General features: G+C 45.5%; 1 protein-coding gene across 1 annotated transcript in view; it reads right to left on the bottom strand.

Annotated features, from left to right (window-relative positions):
* The window catches only part of EFEMP1 (EGF containing fibulin extracellular matrix protein 1), a 105,622-nt gene that overhangs the window by 43,147 nt on the left and 42,395 nt on the right, over positions 1–20,080 (bottom strand). Inside the window, exons 3-4 of the mRNA XM_073672408.1 lie at positions 13,089–13,137; positions 11,595–11,882 (exon numbers count right to left, since the gene is read on the bottom strand). Coding sequence (XP_073528509.1) covers positions 11,595–11,882; positions 13,089–13,137 — 337 coding nt within the window. The remainder of the gene's footprint in view (positions 1–11,594; positions 11,883–13,088; positions 13,138–20,080) is intronic.

The following is a 20,080-nucleotide window of genomic DNA, read 5'->3' as shown; positions in this document are numbered from 1 at the left end:
GGCTAGTGTAAAAAATCGGTCCCATTCTCATCCAGAAATTTGAATGGGTGAACCTCATCCGATTTCAAAGTCAAATCAGCGTGCTGTGATTTTTTTTTACAGATTCTGTCAGTGAAAAAAATCGGCCATCTGCAATTCCCCAGTTGAATAACATAGGTCAGTGTGCTAGCCAATAAAAATCGGATAGCACACATCCGATTTATACAGGCCCTATTCATCATGACTATCTAACTAACTTTTTTTTTGGAGGTGACGAGTTTCTGTGTCCACCAGTCTCTGATTTCCTGCTTTCTCCATATTTATCATGATGTTGATGATGTATGTTCTGTAATACTGAAGACTTTCAATTTCTATGTTTTTTTTAATAAAATAAAAAACTTACAAACATACACTACCTAGTACTAAAACCACCCCTGTGCCAATGGTTTGGTGGCTTTGGTGCTGGTGCTTTTCTTTTTTAACTAAATACGATCTATCACTTCGTTGGCCCCCAAAAAAGAATATCAGGTAGGAAAACTTTTAAAAATGATTATATAGCTATTCTGAGGAGTAGGTACATAAGCCTTTAAAGGGAACTTGTCAGGTCTTATAAGGCTATGCACTTGTAGATATAGGGACATTCTGAAGGTTAATAAATATCATTAGGAAGGTTTCTGGCCACTTTACTGAAAGCCGCCGGCTTTCAGTAATACAGGCGTTCCCGGAGCAATTACAGTTATCACTCACAGCACTGAAAACGGCGACTGTAAGCACGACCCAGCACTGACTGACAGCCAGCTCTACAATGCATCAGTGCAGAGCCGGCTGTCAGTCAGTACCAGGGCGTGCTTACAGCCACCACTCTCACTGACTGTGAGCAGTGACTGTAGATTGCCCGGCATGCCTCCATGACTGAAAGCCGGCAGCACCAGGTAGAAATAAAGTTCATTTTCTCCTGAGTGCCGCACTTTCAATAGTGGGGTCAGGCACCTTTAGAATGAAAGAAGATATTAACCTACAGATTAACCTATATCTGCAGGTGTATAGTGTTATCGAACATACAAGGTTCCCTTTCATAAGTTATGTGGCTTGTATTGTAAAATCTGGTGACAGATCAGCTTTAACTCTGAAACTCTTTTAAATACCAGAGAATGAATGAGCTGCCAAGTCCACTTCAAAGTGTTGACCATGATGTACGCACCGGCCATGGGTCTACCGTCCCATACTCAACAGCATGATATTTGCCTATGAGGTTGTTGAGTTCGGCTTAGGACACCTCCCGCCAGTCCGTACATTACGGCCTGTACTCGGATCCCAATTGTATTGGTGGTGCCCTCAGTCATTCGATTTGTCTGTACTCAGATCATGATACATGGATACACAGATGTGTGAAACTGACCTAAATGTCAGCTCCTTACCACATATAGAATCACTGTATATTTTTAGACTTGATGTCTATTTCACAAGCTTAACATCCGATTCTCTACGGACACCATTAAAGAAGCAAACACTTTTTTTCATACTCATACTCCAATAAAATACTAGCATATTCTATTCCAAATAAAAATGAAAAACGTAAAAAGAAAGTTCAAAGTCATTTTATGCATGAGTCACGAGTAAGTATCCATTTATTTTAAGCCAAATCAGAGGAAAAACGTTCTGCTTACATGATCAGATTTAAGCCGCTCAATGCTCAGAAGGGAGTGGACGCCTATATCTAAACAGAAGGTCCTTTAGTGTTCAGCATGATGTCAGTAAGAGTATTACAGCTCCCTTGAGTCAACTATTATTTTTAAAATGGGTCCCACAACATCACGTTGCTCGTAAAATATAATTTAGTGCCGCTGGAGTGGAAGAAAAAGGTCATACATCTGTGGGTAATTACACGAGGGTGCACATCATGTTTTGATTAACTTTACAATAAAATCAACTTAAAGTGTGACTCTCGATGCATGTATGTGTGCTGTTTATTCCCCCCATGAATTACACTTCTAGCAAGTAAAATAAAGTCATGAGAGCCAAGAATAATCTGTATATTGAGAGTGTACACAACCATATTGTGCTGAAATATACGGAGCTCTAATATGGCATTCATAGAAGTGGAAAGGATTTTTTTGTATCTCAGTCTTGATACCTTTAAATTTCATACAGGGTTTTTCTGTGTCAGATTCTGTATTATTCTGCCAAAAAAGAAACATGTCTTATTCCTTTGACTTAAAGAGGTTGTCCACTACTTTTTCATTGATGACCTATCCTTAGGATAGGTCATCAATGTCTGATCAGCCAGGGTCCGACACCCAGCACCCCAGCTGAAATCGGAGGTGGCGATTGCCGGCAGCCGGAAGTACTTATGTAGCACCCTGAGGATTCGGCTGCTACAGGGGTATTGCACCTCAACCCAGAGGTGTGATATTCCACTCCCGGTTAAGGATGGAGTGTGGATCTGAGCTCGGTAGGCTGCATGCACTACACACATCCCATTTCCGAGGAGCAGACCGACGGTACTCCCACTTAGAAATGTGCAGGTACGACCGAGTCTGTTCCTGGCTGGAGTGGGAGGGGGGTGGTACATCCCAAGTAGTGTAGGGGCAGATAGGGGGAGCAGCCTGGGTAAAGTTAGGAGCTCATTGGGTGCTGGTCACCTGAGCTCACACATAGAGGGTGTATATAAGGTGGGCACCAACTAAGAACAGGGTCAGATGCAGAGAACAAGTCAGGAGCAGAGGAGAAGGAAAGACCCAGAGTGGGAGAGGAGAGAGAGAGACCCAGAGGCACAGAAGAACAGGACTCTAAGATCCCAAATTAAAACCCCGGGTGAAGAGTCGGCATCAGGGTACCGGAACCCAAGCTGGTGGGGGTAAAAACATTCCCCAGCCAGAGACCGGAGACCGTGGGCAGCATTTGCCACGGTCACCCACTACATCCACCCCGAAGGCACACCACATGAAGGGTCAGGGAACCCAAGGCCAAGGGTGTCCCAACAGAAGGCCCGAGGGAGCTGGACCTAGGTGGATCACTGGTGGGGACGGCCAGAGAACGGGACAGAAGGAGAGCTCAGGGCCACGCTCCGGACTTGTTTGGGGGTTGGCCGGATCCAGGACCTGGTGGACGCAGCACGGCTCGGGTGGTCACTCGGAGCTGGAGTGACCAGTACAACATCTGCAGTAAGTAAACACCCTTAACTGCATAACCCGACTCTGTCTTCACTGCCGTCTGCACTGCACCACCACAACCCCCATCCTCTGCACCTGTCCCCCCTGAGGCTATACCCCTCCCGTTGGGGGTTATCATCACAAGCTGCACCTGCATCATCAGCCTCAGCGGACCCTGCTGCAGCGGCGGCCACAGTGACCGCATCACAACGGGTGGCGTAGTCGACACAAAAGAACTCTTAATAACATCTGTAGGACTGCCACATAACACTGAGCTTGACGCCCTGGGCACGGGGCCGGGTCACAGCCGCTCGGAGACTACAACCCCCCATCTGATCCGGTGCCGGGTATTCCCCTCAAAAAGGAATATGTCCCAGGGGGCGCGTCAACTTTGGCGTAGTCGGCAGGATTACGTGCCCGCAACACCCGGGTACTGCGTGCCTGAAGAAAAGTGCAAGTTTACCTCAGAAAGAAGTCTCCCGCCGGTTCCGGAGGGTCCACACCATCGGACCCCATCACAGGTCGTGTCCCGCCGATTGTCCGCCATTTCCAGCTTGTTCCCGCCATCTGCAGAGTTTCCCGCCACTGGGCGACGCTTCCCGCCAAATCCGAAGATTTCCCGCCTTGGAAGAGCAGCGGACGCCATTATGGGCGTGCCAAAGGAGGGCAAGAGGCTGCCTCCCATCGTGGGCCGGGACAGAAAATGGCGCCAAAAGTGGAAACCGCCCCCACCAACAGAGACTGTGATGCTGGAGGTGTCTGTCAGCGTGAAAGAACTACCCCTGGAGCTGACAGTCACCGAGTTGCCCCGGGACCGCCCTCGAAGTGGGAGGAGACGAAAGGAGAGAGCAAAGATGGGTGTCGCCTGGAGCAGTCTGGAGCGAGCACACCCGGAGGCAGGAAGCCTGGAGAGGAGCAGCAAAGAAGCTCACCCGGAGATGTCCAGAGAGCAGAGCAGCACCGGCCCGCTGGCCAGGAGCCTGCTGGAAGAAGAGCAGAGCAGCACCGACCCGTTGGTCAGGAGCCTGCTAGACACCACGACCCCGCTAGGCCTAGTGGAGGTCCTTGCACAGCTCCCCCGAGACCGGGAGTGTGCACAAACTGCCCTGGAGGGCCTCGCACGGAGGATGGCCCGGGTACAGCGAGAGACATTGGCGGAGTGGAGCCGTGAGATGGCCCAGCAAACCAAGACCCGGAGCACGCCAGCCAAGATGAGGAAGCAGACCGCCTCTGAGGATGGCGCGGGAGGACCCAAGGTCGGAGACGGCGCCGAGAAGGGAGCCGAACGCATGGAGGCAGGTAAAGGGGACGTCTACACCCCAAGCCGGGACACTGCTTACCTGCCCCAGCTCCCCGTCGCAGAGCCCGAAAGTCCCCCTGCTGTGCCCGAAAACGCCATGTCACCGACGCAGACTAGGCCCCAACCGGAAGCCGCCGCCGCGACCCCTGTGACGTCACACGCCTCGACCCCGAGCGTGACCAAGCAGGAAGTACCACCAGCCTGGTCGCAAGGCCTAGTACCCCCGGGCGCCGCAATACCAACAGCGCCCCCTACCTCCGCGGAGCCTCCGGCCTGGCCGCAAGGCCAGGTAGCCCAGGGCGCCGCCGTCCTAACGGTGCCCTTCACCTTCCAGGTGCCCCAGGCCTGGCCGCAAGGCCTGGGCAACCCGGGCGCCACCACCACCGCGCCCGCACCCGCAAAATCAAGGGTGCCGCGTCTGGGAGAGGACTTGTTTGCCCAGCACACGTGGCCGGACGGGCAGCCTTTCATCTGGCCCCAGAAGTATTACGAGCTGGAGCACCAGAGGAGAGTTGGGACCATGTGTGCACCCCTGATTCCGGCCCCGAAGCCCGTGATAAGGATCTCGCCCCCGCTTGAAGAGACCCAATTTGAGTGGGACCCCACCGGAGAAGACCTAATGGGGTTCACTCAGGAAACCAGGGCAGCTGCAGCGGAGCGTGCTGAGTGCTGCCGACAGCAGCTCGAGGAGTTTGCGAGGGAGCGGAGAGAGAGGCGGGTCCGGGAACAACAAGCCCAGATAAGGAGCGCGGAGCAGAAGAGCCGGGCCAGGAGAGACCCCCGTGCAGCGCATTGTCCCCGCACCATCGGGACAGTGATCAAGTTCAACCAGCAGCATGGGTGGGGCTTCATCAGAGACCACAACACCCCCGGCGACGTTTTTGTAACGCGCAGAGACGTTGAGTCCCATCTGCCGGAGGGGCACAGAGGTCGTGACCTTTATATCGGGGACGAGGTCACCTTTACCCGGCACAAGTGTGCCAAAGGACCTTACGCCCTCCACGTACACCGCCTGACGGAGGAGGAGTTGCGGTGGGAGGAGGAGGAGCAAGAGGACCCGGACGGGTCTGAAGTTACCACCAGCTATAAGCAAAGAGCAGGAGGAAGACGCCGTTGAGTGCGGCAGAGCAGGTGCTGTAAATAAGTTACCCAATCGGGGTATAAAGAAACTGAAACTGTTGCTACATATATATAGTCCCCGTTGGGACCAGCTGAGTGAACTGTTTACCCGTTTACCCCTTAATCCTACAGGCTGAGGACTGTGAGCAGCCATTCCCTTTCCCTCCTTACCTGGCCGAGGACTGAGAGCGGCCAACTTCCCCTGTATATAGTTGCGCGTCCTAAAGCGCCCCCTACCGGTTTTATAGGAAACCCAGTTTTTCTAAGAGACTGTCGCACTTTTCCCGGACACACGTTGCACAGTGTCCGGAGGAGGAGGAACCAGAAACAAGAGACGACGAGAATGTTATATGAAAAGTTTTATATATATATAATGTTTTATAAGTTTTATATGTTTATAAAAATTTGTATGTTTTGGTGATGTTTTATGTCTTACAGCCCGAGGACGTGCTGTGATTTACCAGGGGGGAATGTAGCACCCTGAGGATTCGGCTGCTACAGGGGTATTGCACCTCAACCCAGAGGTGTGATATTCCACTCCCGGGTAAGGATGGAGTGTGGATCTGAGCTCGGTAGGCTGCATGCACTACACACATCCCATTTCCGAGGAGCAGACCGACGGTACTCCCACTTAGAAATGTGCAGGTACGACCGAGTCTGTTCCTGGCTGGAGTGGGAGGGGGGTGGTACATCCCAAGTAGTGTAGGGGCAGATAGGGGGAGCAGCCTGGGTAAAGTTAGGAGCTCATTGGGTGCTGGTCACCTGAGCTCACACATAGAGGGTGTATATAAGGTGGGCACCAACTAAGAACAGGGTCAGATGCAGAGAACAAGTCAGGAGCAGAGGAGAAGGAAAGACCCAGAGTGGGAGAGGAGAGAGAGAGACCCAGAGGCACAGAAGAACAGGACTCTAAGATCCCAAATTAAAACCCCGGGTGAAGAGTCGGCATCAGGGTACCGGAACCCAAGCTGGTGGGGGTAAAAACATTCCCCAGCCAGAGACCGGAGACCGTGGGCAGCGTTTGCCACGGTCACCCACTACATCCACCCCGAAGGCACACCACATGAAGGGTCAGGGAACCCAAGGCCAAGGGTGTCCCAACAGAAGGCCCGAGGGAGCTGGACCTAGGTGGATCACTGGTGGGGACGGCCAGAGAACGGGACAGAAGGAGAGCTCAGGGCCACGCTCCGGACTTGTTTGGGGGTTGGCCGGATCCAGGACCTGGTGGACGCAGCACGGCTCGGGTGGTCACTCGGAGCTGGAGTGACCAGTACAACATCTGCAGTAAGTAAACACCCTTAACTGCATAACCCGACTCTGTCTTCACTGCCGTCTGCACTGCACCACCACAACCCCCATCCTCTGCACCTGTCCCCCCTGAGGCTATACCCCTCCCGTTGGGGGTTATCATCACAAGCTGCACCTGCATCATCAGCCTCAGCGGACCCTGCTGCAGCGGCGGCCACAGTGACCGCATCACAACGGGTGGCGTAGTCGACACAAAAGAACTCTTAATAACATCTGTAGGACTGCCACATAACACTGAGCTTGACGCCCTGGGCACGGGGCCGGGTCACAGCCGCTCGGAGACTACAACCCCCCATCTGATCCGGTGCCGGGTATTCCCCTCAAAAAGGAATATGTCCCAGGGGGCGCGTCACTTACTTGTGGAGCTTGCCCATCTACTTGTAGTGGCCGGGGCTTGTTGCTGCACATCCGCCTCCTATTCATATCAATGGAAGGTGGATGTGCAGTAACAAGCCTCGGCCACTACAAGTAGACTGCCAAGCTCTGCAAGTAAGTACCTTCGGCCGGTGGCCTCCACTGCCAATAATAGCTGATTGGCGAGGGTGTCGGGCCCTGGCTGATCAGACATTAATGACCTACCCTAAGGATAGGTCATCGGTGAAAAAGTAGTGGACAACCTCTTTAAAGGTTACGTACAGCTTCACACAGATTTTTTTTACTGCTCCTTTACTTCCTAAATGCAAAAATAGGCAACTTTCTAAACAGCGTTTATTAAAAAAAATGTATCGTTTCACTGCAGCATTAACTATAAGTTCTATATTTAGCTGAGTGCTCTGCAAAATGTTTCAAATCTGTCAGGGCTTGTGTTCCCTCTTCTGCTGGTTCTCTCTGCTCTCCTCCCTACGCTTCTATTAGTGTAAACGATAACAATAGTGTGGGGGGTAGGGATTTGTACATATATCAGTGTGGAGAGGATGGGAATGCATCTACAGTCTTAGGGAGGGCAGAGAAAACAGGCTTTAAAAAAGGAGGCGCCCATATGAAGAGGAAATAAGCTAGTATCCAACCAGTGCTGATACATAAAGTGATGACGACAGTTGCAATAAAAATTAACGAACTTTGCATACTTAAAGTGAGTGCAATTTTATTAACTAAGGGTAAACACTAATATACTGAATGCAAAAATTATTCTGTGTTCGGTGAGCAGTATCTATGTCTTCACCAACTGGCTGGAAGTAAAGTGTCATATATATCACAGAACTGGGAGGGCCATATACTGTATGGGCGTGTATTATACAATGGGCACTGCTGTAGTGAGGGGAGTGTAATCTTTTGTTTTGGACCTGACACTAAGTATGGAGGAAGGATGGTAAGGTGTACTTTTCATGCTTGTTTGTGTATTTGTATGCATGTATGCATATGAATTCTTCTGTATATATATATATATATATATATATATATATATATATATATATATATATATATTGTAAGGCAGCGCTAGTCATCATGCTGGGGGACACTCGCTGCACCGGGTCAATTAAAGCACACCAGCCACGTTTTCCAGTATTTCGCAATCCAGCAGTTTATTACACTTCACTACTGCTTATCACCGAGTCCAACTCAGTGGCTCGCCGACATACACATATAATGTCCAGGAGCCTTTCAAGTGGCAGACACTTGGCTCCAGTTACAGCCTTCAGCAAAGTCACTTATATCAACGTCCATATAATGCAGTGTTTTACCTTTGCCAGGTTTTATCTGCTTCAGTCAGTTTTGTTCTGCCACCACTGTGGCTTTACGGCTTCCCAGATGGGGGTCTCCAGCCCTCGTTCCTTCAAAGGCTACTGGTATGTTGTCTCACCTAACATCCAGCCTCTGCCTTCCAGCACTCTTGCCTTCCAAGCCTCTGGCCCTCCAAGGCTAGTGGTATCGCTTACACCTAAGGATCCAGCCTCTGCCTTTCAGGACTCTTGCCTTCCAAGCCTCTGGCACTCCAAGGCTACTGGTATCGCTTACACCTAAGGATCCAGCCTCTGCCTTTCAGGCTTCACCTGGCTTGACTAGGCCTCACTAGGCCTCACACTCTAACGGTGTCCCACACGGGAACAGGCCTCACGCCTTTCCCACCTGTCTCAAATCTATCAGGGTTTATATATCCTCTAGTGCACACACAGGACCTGTGCTGATGTCACAGTCATGTGATGAGACCTTCTGTGTGCATAGGACCTGTGTGATGTCACAGTCATGTGACCAAACCTGGGGGAGGTACATGGTCGGCCAAAGCATACCCTGGACCATTACAGTAATGCTGCAAGCCGCTGCATTACAATATATATATATATATATATATATATTAATATGAAGCTGTTTTTGTACATATATAATCATGTACATATTGTGTGTGCAGTTTTATCTATCACTACTAGTACTAAACAGTGAAATTGTAACTCCAAGAAGGAAAAGTCATGAAATTATAGAAATCACAGGATGATAGATATGTTTAGATAAGCAAATGATGAAAAAATGGAAACAACATTTTAAAAGATGTCTCGATTTATTTAAAATCGAGTATAAGGGCCATGGGAAGAAATTCACACACTTACACACTTTTGCTGCTATCAGTGAGGTTATTAATGGCTGTCTGAGGAATATTCTGCCACGCTGAATGCACTTAGGCAGATCATCAAGATCCGCTGCCGGCAGCTCCCTTTGCAATTGTCGACCAATGGCGTCCCAGATGTGCTTGATCAGAAACAAGTCCAGAGACCCTGTGGGCCGTGGTAACATGTTTTAGGCCATACAGGCTGCTCACAGTAGCACGACCAACATACATTCAGTGTGGCAGAACAATCCTTAGAAAACCATTAATAACCTAATTGATAGCAGCCAAGGCGTGCGAATTTCTGCATGTGGTGGTCATACTCGATACTGAATAAATTGAGATGTTCTGAAAATGTTGTTTTCATTTTTGCATCATTTGCATATCTTTATCATCTCTATAAATCCTGTGATTTGCATAATTCCACGTTGAGCACTTTTATATAAGTATATTTATAGTGGGGGACTCTCATTTAAAATAGATATGTTAACAGATTTCATAATACAAAGTGCATTCACTATTAAATAGACCTCTTAGGCCGGATGAGGCTGGATTACTTCCTGTGTAGCTCATGTCAGAATGGCCGTATAAACCATTTTGAAAGTTTTAACTCAACTTTTGCTCTTCTAACAGTGAGAAGTGATTTCTCCATGTTACTGCTTAAGGCTGAGTGCCCACTATGCATTTTTCAAGCGTTTTTGCTGCGGATTATCATTGCAGAAAAATACGCAGCATGTCCATTAATTTTGCGGACACGCAGCATAATTGCCGCCATTGACTTGCATTGAAACGCTTGATATCCGCATCACTACATGTGCACACGCGGATATAAAGAGATTCAATGTGCGGATGGTACCCAGATTTGGAGAAGAGGAGACTCTCATCCAGACCCGGGTACCATAGTACCTGTAAAAAAAAGAATTTAAAATAAAAAATAAAGATTATACTTACCTTCCGATGGCTCCCGGCCTCCTCAGCGATGCATCTGGTGTGTTGGGCGGCTCGCGGTGGTGTGAAAAGACCTTCCATGACGTCATTTAGTCATGTGACAGGTCACGCGACCACTGACGTCGGCGGTCGCGTGACCTGTCATATGACTAAATGACATAATGGCAGGTCCTTTTACACAACCGCGAGACACCGGGGAGACCAGAGGCATCGGAGAAGGAGACCGGGGGCCATCGGAAGGTAAGTATAATCTTTATTTTTTACCATTCTTATTCTTTTTTTTTAACTATTACTTGGTCACACTATATAAATCCATGCCGGTTGCATGGATTTATATGGTGTGACCAAGTTGTCAAGCACTTTTCCAAGTGATGCTAAAATAGCTTGGAAAAGCGCTTGATAACCCGCATGCAGAAATGCATGCAAAAACGCTTGACAAACGCTTCTACCTGGCGGGAAAAACGTATGTAAAATGCGCATGTGTTTTTCCTGCCAGGGAGAATCAGAAAAAATATGCAGCATTTCTGCATCGTGGGCACTTAGCCTAAGGCCGCGGCCCCACTATCAGTATTTGGTCAGTATTTGGTCAGTATTTTTTCTCAGTTGTGGGAGCCAAAACGAGGTGAGGAACAATCAGAGAAAAGGTATAATAGAAACAAGTCATCAATTCTGCATTTATCACCCACTCCTTGTTTTGTCTCCCACTCCTGAGAAAATATACTGACCAAATACTGATAGTGGGGCCGTGGCCTAAATATCACACTGCTCATTACAAGCTGCAGCTGTCAGTCAAGCTGGGTCGACGGAAACTGAATATACTTGTAGCCATAATGTCTCTCACTCTTTAGCTGGCTGGCAATGATTAGAAGATTGCCATTTGTAGCTTAGCTCAAGTGGTGCATGTTTGCTCTGTGTTCTTATAGTATGATCTTTGTTGCCCAACCTTGGATTTGCCTTTGATTTGCCCCTTTATCTTGATCCGCTACCTTCTTGGAATTCTGACCCCGAACTGTAACCTGACAACGTCTATGTCTCACCCCTCTGTTTATGATGTACCCTTATGACCTCGGACTCCTTGACTGCCCCGACTCACAGCTTGTCCGTGAGAAAAGACTCAGAGTTACACTTTTTTTCCAGCATATTTAACGGAAAGCTATGACGGATGCCTTGTTCAATGATCCATATAAATGTATATTATTTATGTGTTTGTAAAACTATGATAGGCAGATTAGAAAAAAACAGTTCTTACCTTGGCACATGTTTTGTGCATTTAGCTCATAGCCCGACGAGCACTGCATTAACTGAACTGTGCTGGGCAGATTGCGTTGTGGATCTGCAGGGCTACTGGGTCTTTCTACAAATGCATTTTGGCTATTGCTTTGTTGAGATCCAGAATTCTGTGAGACAACTGTGTCCTCCTGACCATTATTTAACAAAATCTGTGCAGTTCTTGGTAGGCAAAGGTATCCTCCATAATGGTTAACACATTTCATTCCTCCTTTGCAAGGTTCTTGCATTATTCCACACTCATCAATATCTATGACAAAGAAACAAAAAAGTGATTTGCAAAGATAAAATGTGTCAGAAAGGAGCCATTTAGATTTTAGTGTCCTGCTGCCATATATTGATAAGGACAATATCAGTTTGATATTAATATTATTATTTTTAGAGGACTAATAGTGTAAAAATGAAGCAGAGGAACCAGCCTAAAAATCCTACACAAATCCATAACAAAGTGTTGTGTATAGATTTTTTTGCTGACTTTCTTGCTGAATGTTGTCTTCATTTTGCCCTTATTGTAAAGCAACACATGCAATTCATGGTGACTATGCGTAGAATTTCTGTAATAAACTGGAGCATGCCTATAGTCCAGTTTTTTTTTTATCCGTCTTTTTCCGAGATCTTCTCTGTTGATTTATGAACATAGACCACATCAAAGTTGAGCTGCACTTTGTGGTCATAAATCAGTTTAAAAGAGTTCAGAAACAGACAGATGAAACATGTATAAACTCTCCCAAGAGGCGTTGCTTGATGGATTCTCCTTTAACTTATTCAGAATCCAGCAATGCACATCGAAATAGAAGCCTGTAAAAGACGAATGGTGCAAATTTTTTTAATCAAACCCTATGCCTGGGTGCATCGTCATGCCCTACTATTTGCATAATAAAGCCAGCACATGTAGTTATTGACATGTCTCTGAAGCTGAGAGCAAATGCTGTGTCATTCCATTTTGTCTGTCTGCGAATGCACACTGACACTGGATGAGTGTGACAGTGCTCTCACAGTGTCTGTGCAGATGCCCTCTGACGCCTGGTTCCCACCTGTCTGCGGCCGCCATTCGCTTCTCCCGGAAGTGAAGCAAGCGAGCAGCTTCAGTTCTGACATCGGACTGCTATCTGCTCACATTAACCATCAGAGTGTGGCATAGGCCACGCCAAGGGTGCACCAACGCGCCCTCATTTGCATATAAAATAAAAGTTGACTTTTAATAAAATATTACGTTAAACTATACATGCCTAATAGGATTGCAATAGAGGCTATGTAGAGATGCATTTGCAAGCAAACATTTTAGTAATTTAAATGCCGAATCCCTGGTAATAAATCATGTATTAATTATGTAAATATATTCTAAGCTGTCTGTACTCTGTGGTTAATTTATGATTATACTCCTATATGACTGTATTCTTCTATGTGTCATGTATATTGTAGCAGTAATAAAGAATAAAAAGCGATCATCTATTACCTTTGCATTGCTGCCGTATCGGGTCCCACTCATAACCATCAGTACATTGCTGGGTGAGAACAGAACATTAATATGGTTAATATGTTTCTAAAATCACAATCATCAATTTCAGGCGTTAAAATTGACTGTCAAGGAGAGATCGTATGGTATAAATCTTTGGGATCAAACCAATCCTACAATTCATTATTCTGCACCATCGGGTTTCAAGATTATGATGTTTTTCTCTGTGAAGTGATTTATTTATACACAGTTCAATTTCGAAAACTATTTTCCGAGCTCTCTGAAACTAGATGCACATTTTTAGAGTCCAAGTTAAAACTTCTGTTGCTTTCCAGTGTTTTCTTGTTGAAAAGTAATATCCACTGAATCTGGCACACAGATGTTGGTCACTGCTCAGTTTAAAGGTTCATTGCACTTAAGGGAGTAAAAGTAAGTTCAGTAGATCAGCTGTTAAATTACTACAAGTTCGTTTGTGTGTTCTCCAGATTTGGTGATCTGAGTTAGATTTTCTTGCTAACAAGAAAAGATAAAAATGAAGACATTGTTTTTCTATAATTCTGGGACGCTAAATCAATGTCCTTCCAAATGGTAGATTGGCAACACTCCAAATTGTAACATGTGAAAGGTGATACGGGTGAATTATATTATATGCCCCACTATTTATTGCGTTGCAATTTTAGGTGCTGCCACTATCTATCTCATCATCATCATCATCATCATATTACTGCTTTTCGTAGAAAAAATAACAGTATTTCTTGTTATTTTTCTCTCCAGTGAAATGATGGACACTATGGAGAAAACCTTATGGCCATTACAGTCAAATGTGTATGTTTGGTGCTGTTTGTGTCATGTTGTAAGGGACCTCTCATGGCGAGGTTTATTTCACAGTCCCACAGCAACCAGTTATGGTACCACTGAGTTTCTGCAAACAATCTGGGTGCTTACTGTCGACCCTTAGTCAGGCCTGTGAAGACCCGGGGTCTTCCGTGGGCATAATACTATTCAGACAACTCAGGGTGAGGGTAAAACAATGTGGCAATATGTTATTGAACCACCAAACAGACAATAAACTTATAGGACAGTCCCAGCAAATACCCAAGATGGTGCAAAATTACACAGTCTCACCCTTTCTCTGTCCCGCCAGGGATAGAGCAACTGCGACTTTGGGACTTCCAGGGTCAAATAACTCAAACAGTGGCACACTGCTTTGGGGGGACACCCACAGAGAGAAGGTAGCGGCAAGCTTTGGAAGCTGACAGTCCAATGAGGTACAAGGCCAGGAGACCTGAGGGTCCCACACTGGCCTCTCCGAACAACTTCATGGGTTCCAGGTGACCTCATTGTCCCAACTTGGCTTTCTTTGAGTGTCTACATGGGTTCCAGGTGACCAGGTGGTCTCAACCTGGCAACCCCAAACAACATATCCATGAGGCCAGGTGACCTCATTGTCCCAACCTTGTTTCCTCAAATGTATCCATGGGTTCTCTGATGGTCAATGGTGCAGATCTGTATCCTCCCAGCCAGGGCCGTGTACCCTTAGGCTTGAATCCTGTAGAATCCAAATCTGTGTCTCTGTGGATGGAGCCATGCTACCAACTACTATCCTGAAGAGTCTCTCTGATTCTCCGATTCTCTTTGCAGCAGGGTAGAAAATCCTTTTTATATTTGCACATGTAGCTAAGGTCATCATTCACAGGTCAGGGGGAAAGGTGCAGGTCTCAGGTCTCATTGCTTGAGCATTTAATCAATTTACATAGTTTGTATCCCCCTGCTCTGTAAATCAACAACTAGCTGGCTTAGTACAATATGTAATTAACACATTAACAAACACTATTGTTCTACCCTGAGTCACTGTCCTTCTTGACCAGCCAAAGAAACACATCCATTCAAAAGTCAACACAAACACAATAGTGTATTTCTCTTGGCCTAACAAATTTAGAGGTCTGGCCAATTAATATTAGAAGCTGTGTTGTCACAAGGCCACAAGTGGTTTGATGGTATGGGGACATTGAAAACATGCAACGAATCAGGGAGACCAAAGTCTGATGTAAAAGATAAAAACATCTTTACTGGAATTCCTTAAATAGAAAGGCAACAATCGATAGCAGGCAATACAAGTTCGGTACATTTTTTGTATCATAAAGAGGCCTTATTCTTATGCATAACACGCAAAGCATTTTGATGGTACAATTAGATATTATACACAAGTGTCAGAGTACTTTTCAAGCTTTCCCACTCTGGTCTTCACTTTCTTTATCCTCCACCAGAGGTGTACCTTCATTTCCCCTCCTGGTTAGAATAGAAACTCCTATCTTCTAGGACCTTATAACACGGTGCCCTTTGTAGCCCACTCCTCCTGGCTGCCTTGGGGAATTACACCTCCCACAGCTCTGTTAACTATGGCTGTACTCACTACAAGTGTAAAAGGAACCTTCTTATTACCTTTCCAATCTCGGCTGTATAAAAGTCAGTTGTTGGTAGAACTTTTTCTCAAACTTGCTTTCTTTAATTCGTCTGAGCTAAACACACTCTCCAGGTTATGGCCTTTTCCTTATCAGCAAAACTTCCTTCTCCTTCAGTGACTCCTCTTCAACTCTCTTAACAAACAGGAACTAGGTTCATATGTGCCCATTTAACTCCAACCACCATGGACTGGTCTCTAATATTTAACCCTGTGCACAGGCTAACTGTTGCAACACATAATATATAAAGCCAGACAGGTCAATACATTGCATTTATGCAAATGTTTTTCAGAAGGGATGCCGACAGCTCTTCTACTTCTTTACGATGTGACAGAATTGTTGCCCTTGGCCTGAATTCTGCTTTTCTGTTTCTATAACGGACCAGATGAACAGAGTTATGAGGATGGTAGAATGTTTAAGGAATTTTGCAAGGTTTAGAAAAAGTTTTTTAACCCCTCATTGACCTATGAGGAAAATGTGCCTCATAGTTGGGTGCAAGTTCCTCCACCATAATGTAAATTTTTGTCATGCTGATCTCATAGGGGTTGTCACTGCTCTTGTGAGACCAGCAACAAAAGTGGGGCTGTAACGTATAGTCCTGCTCCTGCTGCAACTGCTGGAACCAAAGCTAGCTTCAATATTAGATGTTTAACCTATTGAAAGCCACTGTCATTAGTGACATCAGTTTTTAAGTAGCTAGACATGTCACTCCATTACCCCCCAAATTGCAAAGTGCTAATAGTCTGCTATGGCAGCTGTGGGCATAATAATGGCCCCCCATAATTACCATCTTGAAACACCTGTCTGAGGCAGGGCCTAATGGAAGGCTTGTCAGTTTTACACTGACTGGCTAATATTGTAGTGTATAATATGAGCAGTCAGGCTCAAGTTCAAGTCCCAGAGATGAAAAAAAAAAATGTATCCAAAAAACATTTTCTCCATACAATTTATTTTATTTTAATAATAAAAAGTGGAAAAGGCACATAATTGGTATCGCAGTGTCTGTAGTAATCTCAGCTATAACTTAAACATGCAAATTAACAATGAACAATGAACTCTGTAAAAACATAAAGTACAAAAAGCAATGTCGAAACTGTTGTTTCATTCACTCTATCTCACGAAGAATGGGATAAAAGGTGATCAAAAAGCTCCATGTAACCTAACATGATACCAGAAAAATCGTCAACTCGTTTTGCAAAAACATCTAACGCTAGAGCTCCATTTGCCGAACAGTTAAAAAGTTATAGTTCTCATATTTATATTTTTTAAATAATTAGAAAACCATATATCATTTCATTTACGCTTCACAAATACTTGCTACTTTGTGTTGGTATATAACGTAAAATCCCAATAAAATACATTTAAGTTTGTGGGTGTATCATGAAAAAATGTGGAAAATTTTGCAGGGTATGAATACTTTTTAAGGCACTGTATGTACCCAAAAATAGCTTGAGAAAAATGTAACTTGTGATGCAAAAACAAACCCTTATATGGCCACACTGACCTGAAAATAAAAATGTTACAGTTTTTGAAATATGATGGTGAAAAAGTGTAAAAAAAAATCGCTCGATCCTGGAGGTGCAAAATATGTGTTTCCTTAATAGGTTAACTAGTCTGGTATTTTTACCATCATACAGCATTTATAAATACAGATCCTTTAATTGATTTTTTTTATATTTAGACATTGCTGGGCTGTTTTTTTAAGGTAAGAAAATAGATATCAGACATATATCTTATTCTTAGTAGCTAAAAATATTCAGAATTTTTTTGTTGAATTTCTGTTGTTCAATTTTAATGTTATGGTACCAAGGAAAGACATGTATACATTATTAAATAGATTTGCTAAAACTGTTAAGCTTATGCAGAATTAGTGGATTAACATCTTTTCAATTGGTGCCATAGCACAAAAGATTGATGACTATGTAACCCAAATTTTTTCAAGTGTTATAAAATTTAGTCTCAGATCATTATTATTCTAATATTATTATTTCAATTATTCTCACATTTCAATAAAATATAATACCACAGTAACGCCAAAGGCGATGGTAATTAGGTCCAATTAGGTTAGCTGAGCTACTTTACACACTTTTCTGAGAAAGTTGCTAGATCATGTATCCTTAGAAATCTCGCTTAATCTCTTGTCAGGCCTCACCCTACAATCCCAAACGATAGATGAGTAATAAAATGCACGGAGATCATCACTTGATTTTGGAGAATTCCCAAATGATAGCTAGCAGGCTAAATCAGCTGCTCATAGCTTTTTCTGTGAGCAAGAACTAGTAGGAAAAAGCAGGAAATAATTTGACAAGTTGCCTAAAATCCATGCAGATATGTACTGAAATCACTAACAAGTTAAATGGAAAGAGTAGATAGACTCATTTTCTTCATCTGCTGTCAGAATTCTAATCTTCGTGTATGTGTCATGTCATGTCGTTGGCTATAGTTCAGGATTTTAGTTTGGTTTCTGCTGTATAATTTTAATGTTTTATGGTATCAAGGGAAACGTGTTAATTCACTAATTCTGCACCAGCTTTAGAAGGATCTGTCAGCAGATTTCACAATACAAACTGCATATATTATTAAATAGATATCTGTCCATATGCACTAATAGGGGCATTGGGTTTCTTTAAGATGCAACGCCTTTAACTGTATTAATGCCTTTTAACTCTGCTGGTTCCTTAGGAACTTATCCAACAAATACTTTCGGTTTAGACAAACTGAGATCCTTTATAATGCATTTTAAAGTGTAACCGTACTGTCAAGTAATTTTTCAGAATAAACTATCCTGTGTGGTTACATGAGGAATAACCCCATATCTGGCCATTATGTGACTTGCGTTCCTGTATTTTCTCCAGTTTCTCCTCTGCAAGCTCTATCTCTTAACTTCCAATCCACTTTAAACTGGTTGGTGGAGACTATTTGCAGTGATCTATTCCATACACAGTGGCATGTAAAAGTTTGAGCACCCCTGGTCAAAATTACTGTGATTGTGAACAGTTAGGCAAGTTGAAGATTAAATGATCTCTAAAAGGCCTAAAGTTTGCTAAAGAGGCAAATCCGAACCCCCGCTTGACTGTAAAAGACCTTCAGAAAGATTTAGCAGACTCTGGAATTGTCGTACAATGTTCTACTGACACCTGCACAAATATAGCCTTCATGGAAGTGTCATCAGAAGAAAACCTCTCCTGCGTCCTCACCATAAAATTCTGCATCAGAAGTATGCATAAGAATATCTAAACAAGCCTGATGCATTTTGGAATCAAGTCCTGTGGACCGATGAGGTTAAAATAGAACTCTTTGCCCCAATAATCAAAGGTATGTCTGGAGAAAAAAGGGCACAGAATTTCAAGAAAAAAACATCTCGCCAACCATTAAGCATGGGGTGGATCAATCATGCTTTGGGGTTGTGTTGCACCCAATGGCATGGGGAACATTTCAAAGGTAGAGGGAAGAATGGATTCATTGAAATTTCAACAAATTCTTGATGTAAACATAACATCATCTGTAAAAAAGCTGAAGCTGAAAAGAGGATGGCTTCTGTAGCATCGGCGTCTCTGCCCCATGCCTGGCAGAGACGCCGTCCCCTTACTGCCGTGGTACTGCTCCAGCGTCTTCCAGCCTCCCTGCTGCTGCTGCTGGTGCACGCAACTTCCCTGGCTCTGTGCTTAAGGCGCGCGCGCGCTCCCTCCCTCTTAAAGGGGCCGCGCGCGCCGTCCTGAAGAGTCCCCGGCCAATCACCGGAGGGCTTTCCCTATAAGAGGCACCTCCTCCAATATGGAGCTGCCCGTGCAAGGTTGTTGCTTTGTGATTCTTACTTTGCTTCAGCCCCCAGGTCCTCTGCAAGTCAGTCCTGTCCACCAGTCTGATCTTCTGCTCAGTCCGCTAGCCTGACTTCTCTTCTGCCCGACAGTCTGTCTACAGTCCAGTCCGCCAGTCTGTCTATGGGCTCTGCCCGCCTGCTTACCTGGAAGCACCTGCCTGTTACCTGCCGTGCCTGCCAGCCTGTTTACCTGGAAGCACCTGCCTGTTACCTGCCGTGCTTGCCAGCCCGCTTACCTGGAAGCACCTGCCTGTTACCTGCCATGCCTGCCAGACCGCTTACCTGGAAGCACCTGCCTGTTACCTGTTGTGCCGCCAGCTTGTCTACCTGGAACACTCGCCTGACTATCTGCCTAATCAGCCTGCTTGTCTACCCGGACCACCCGTCAGTCTGCCAGCCGAAGCTCATCCACTGTTCCGGTCAGTTCCTGCCTTCTGACCCGTGGGAGTCACCTGCTCTCATACAAGGTCGGTCCCAGAGTGGCACCTGGTCTCTCTGCTCGGTTCCTCCCTGGTTCACGGAGTCGACTGAGCCACCGTGCGACCTTGGTCGGACCGAGTTGGTACTTAGTCACACCCCTCTGGCCCCTCCTTGCACTGCAGCACAGAGGTTCCACCCCCCGGATCCATAACAGTTTGCATGGGCCAGGGAACCTGGTGGCCCCCAGGCTCCTTCGCTTGCTGACCTGTACCAGGAGGTTTCTCATCAGA

The sequence above is a fragment of the Phyllobates terribilis genome, unplaced genomic scaffold (genome assembly GCF_046119375.1).
Source record: "Phyllobates terribilis strain yellow unplaced genomic scaffold, ASM4611937v1 Scaffold_3__8_contigs__length_932513732, whole genome shotgun sequence".
Taxonomy (NCBI): domain Eukaryota; kingdom Metazoa; phylum Chordata; class Amphibia; order Anura; family Dendrobatidae; genus Phyllobates; species Phyllobates terribilis.
This window is presented reverse-complemented; position numbering and strand designations above follow the sequence as displayed.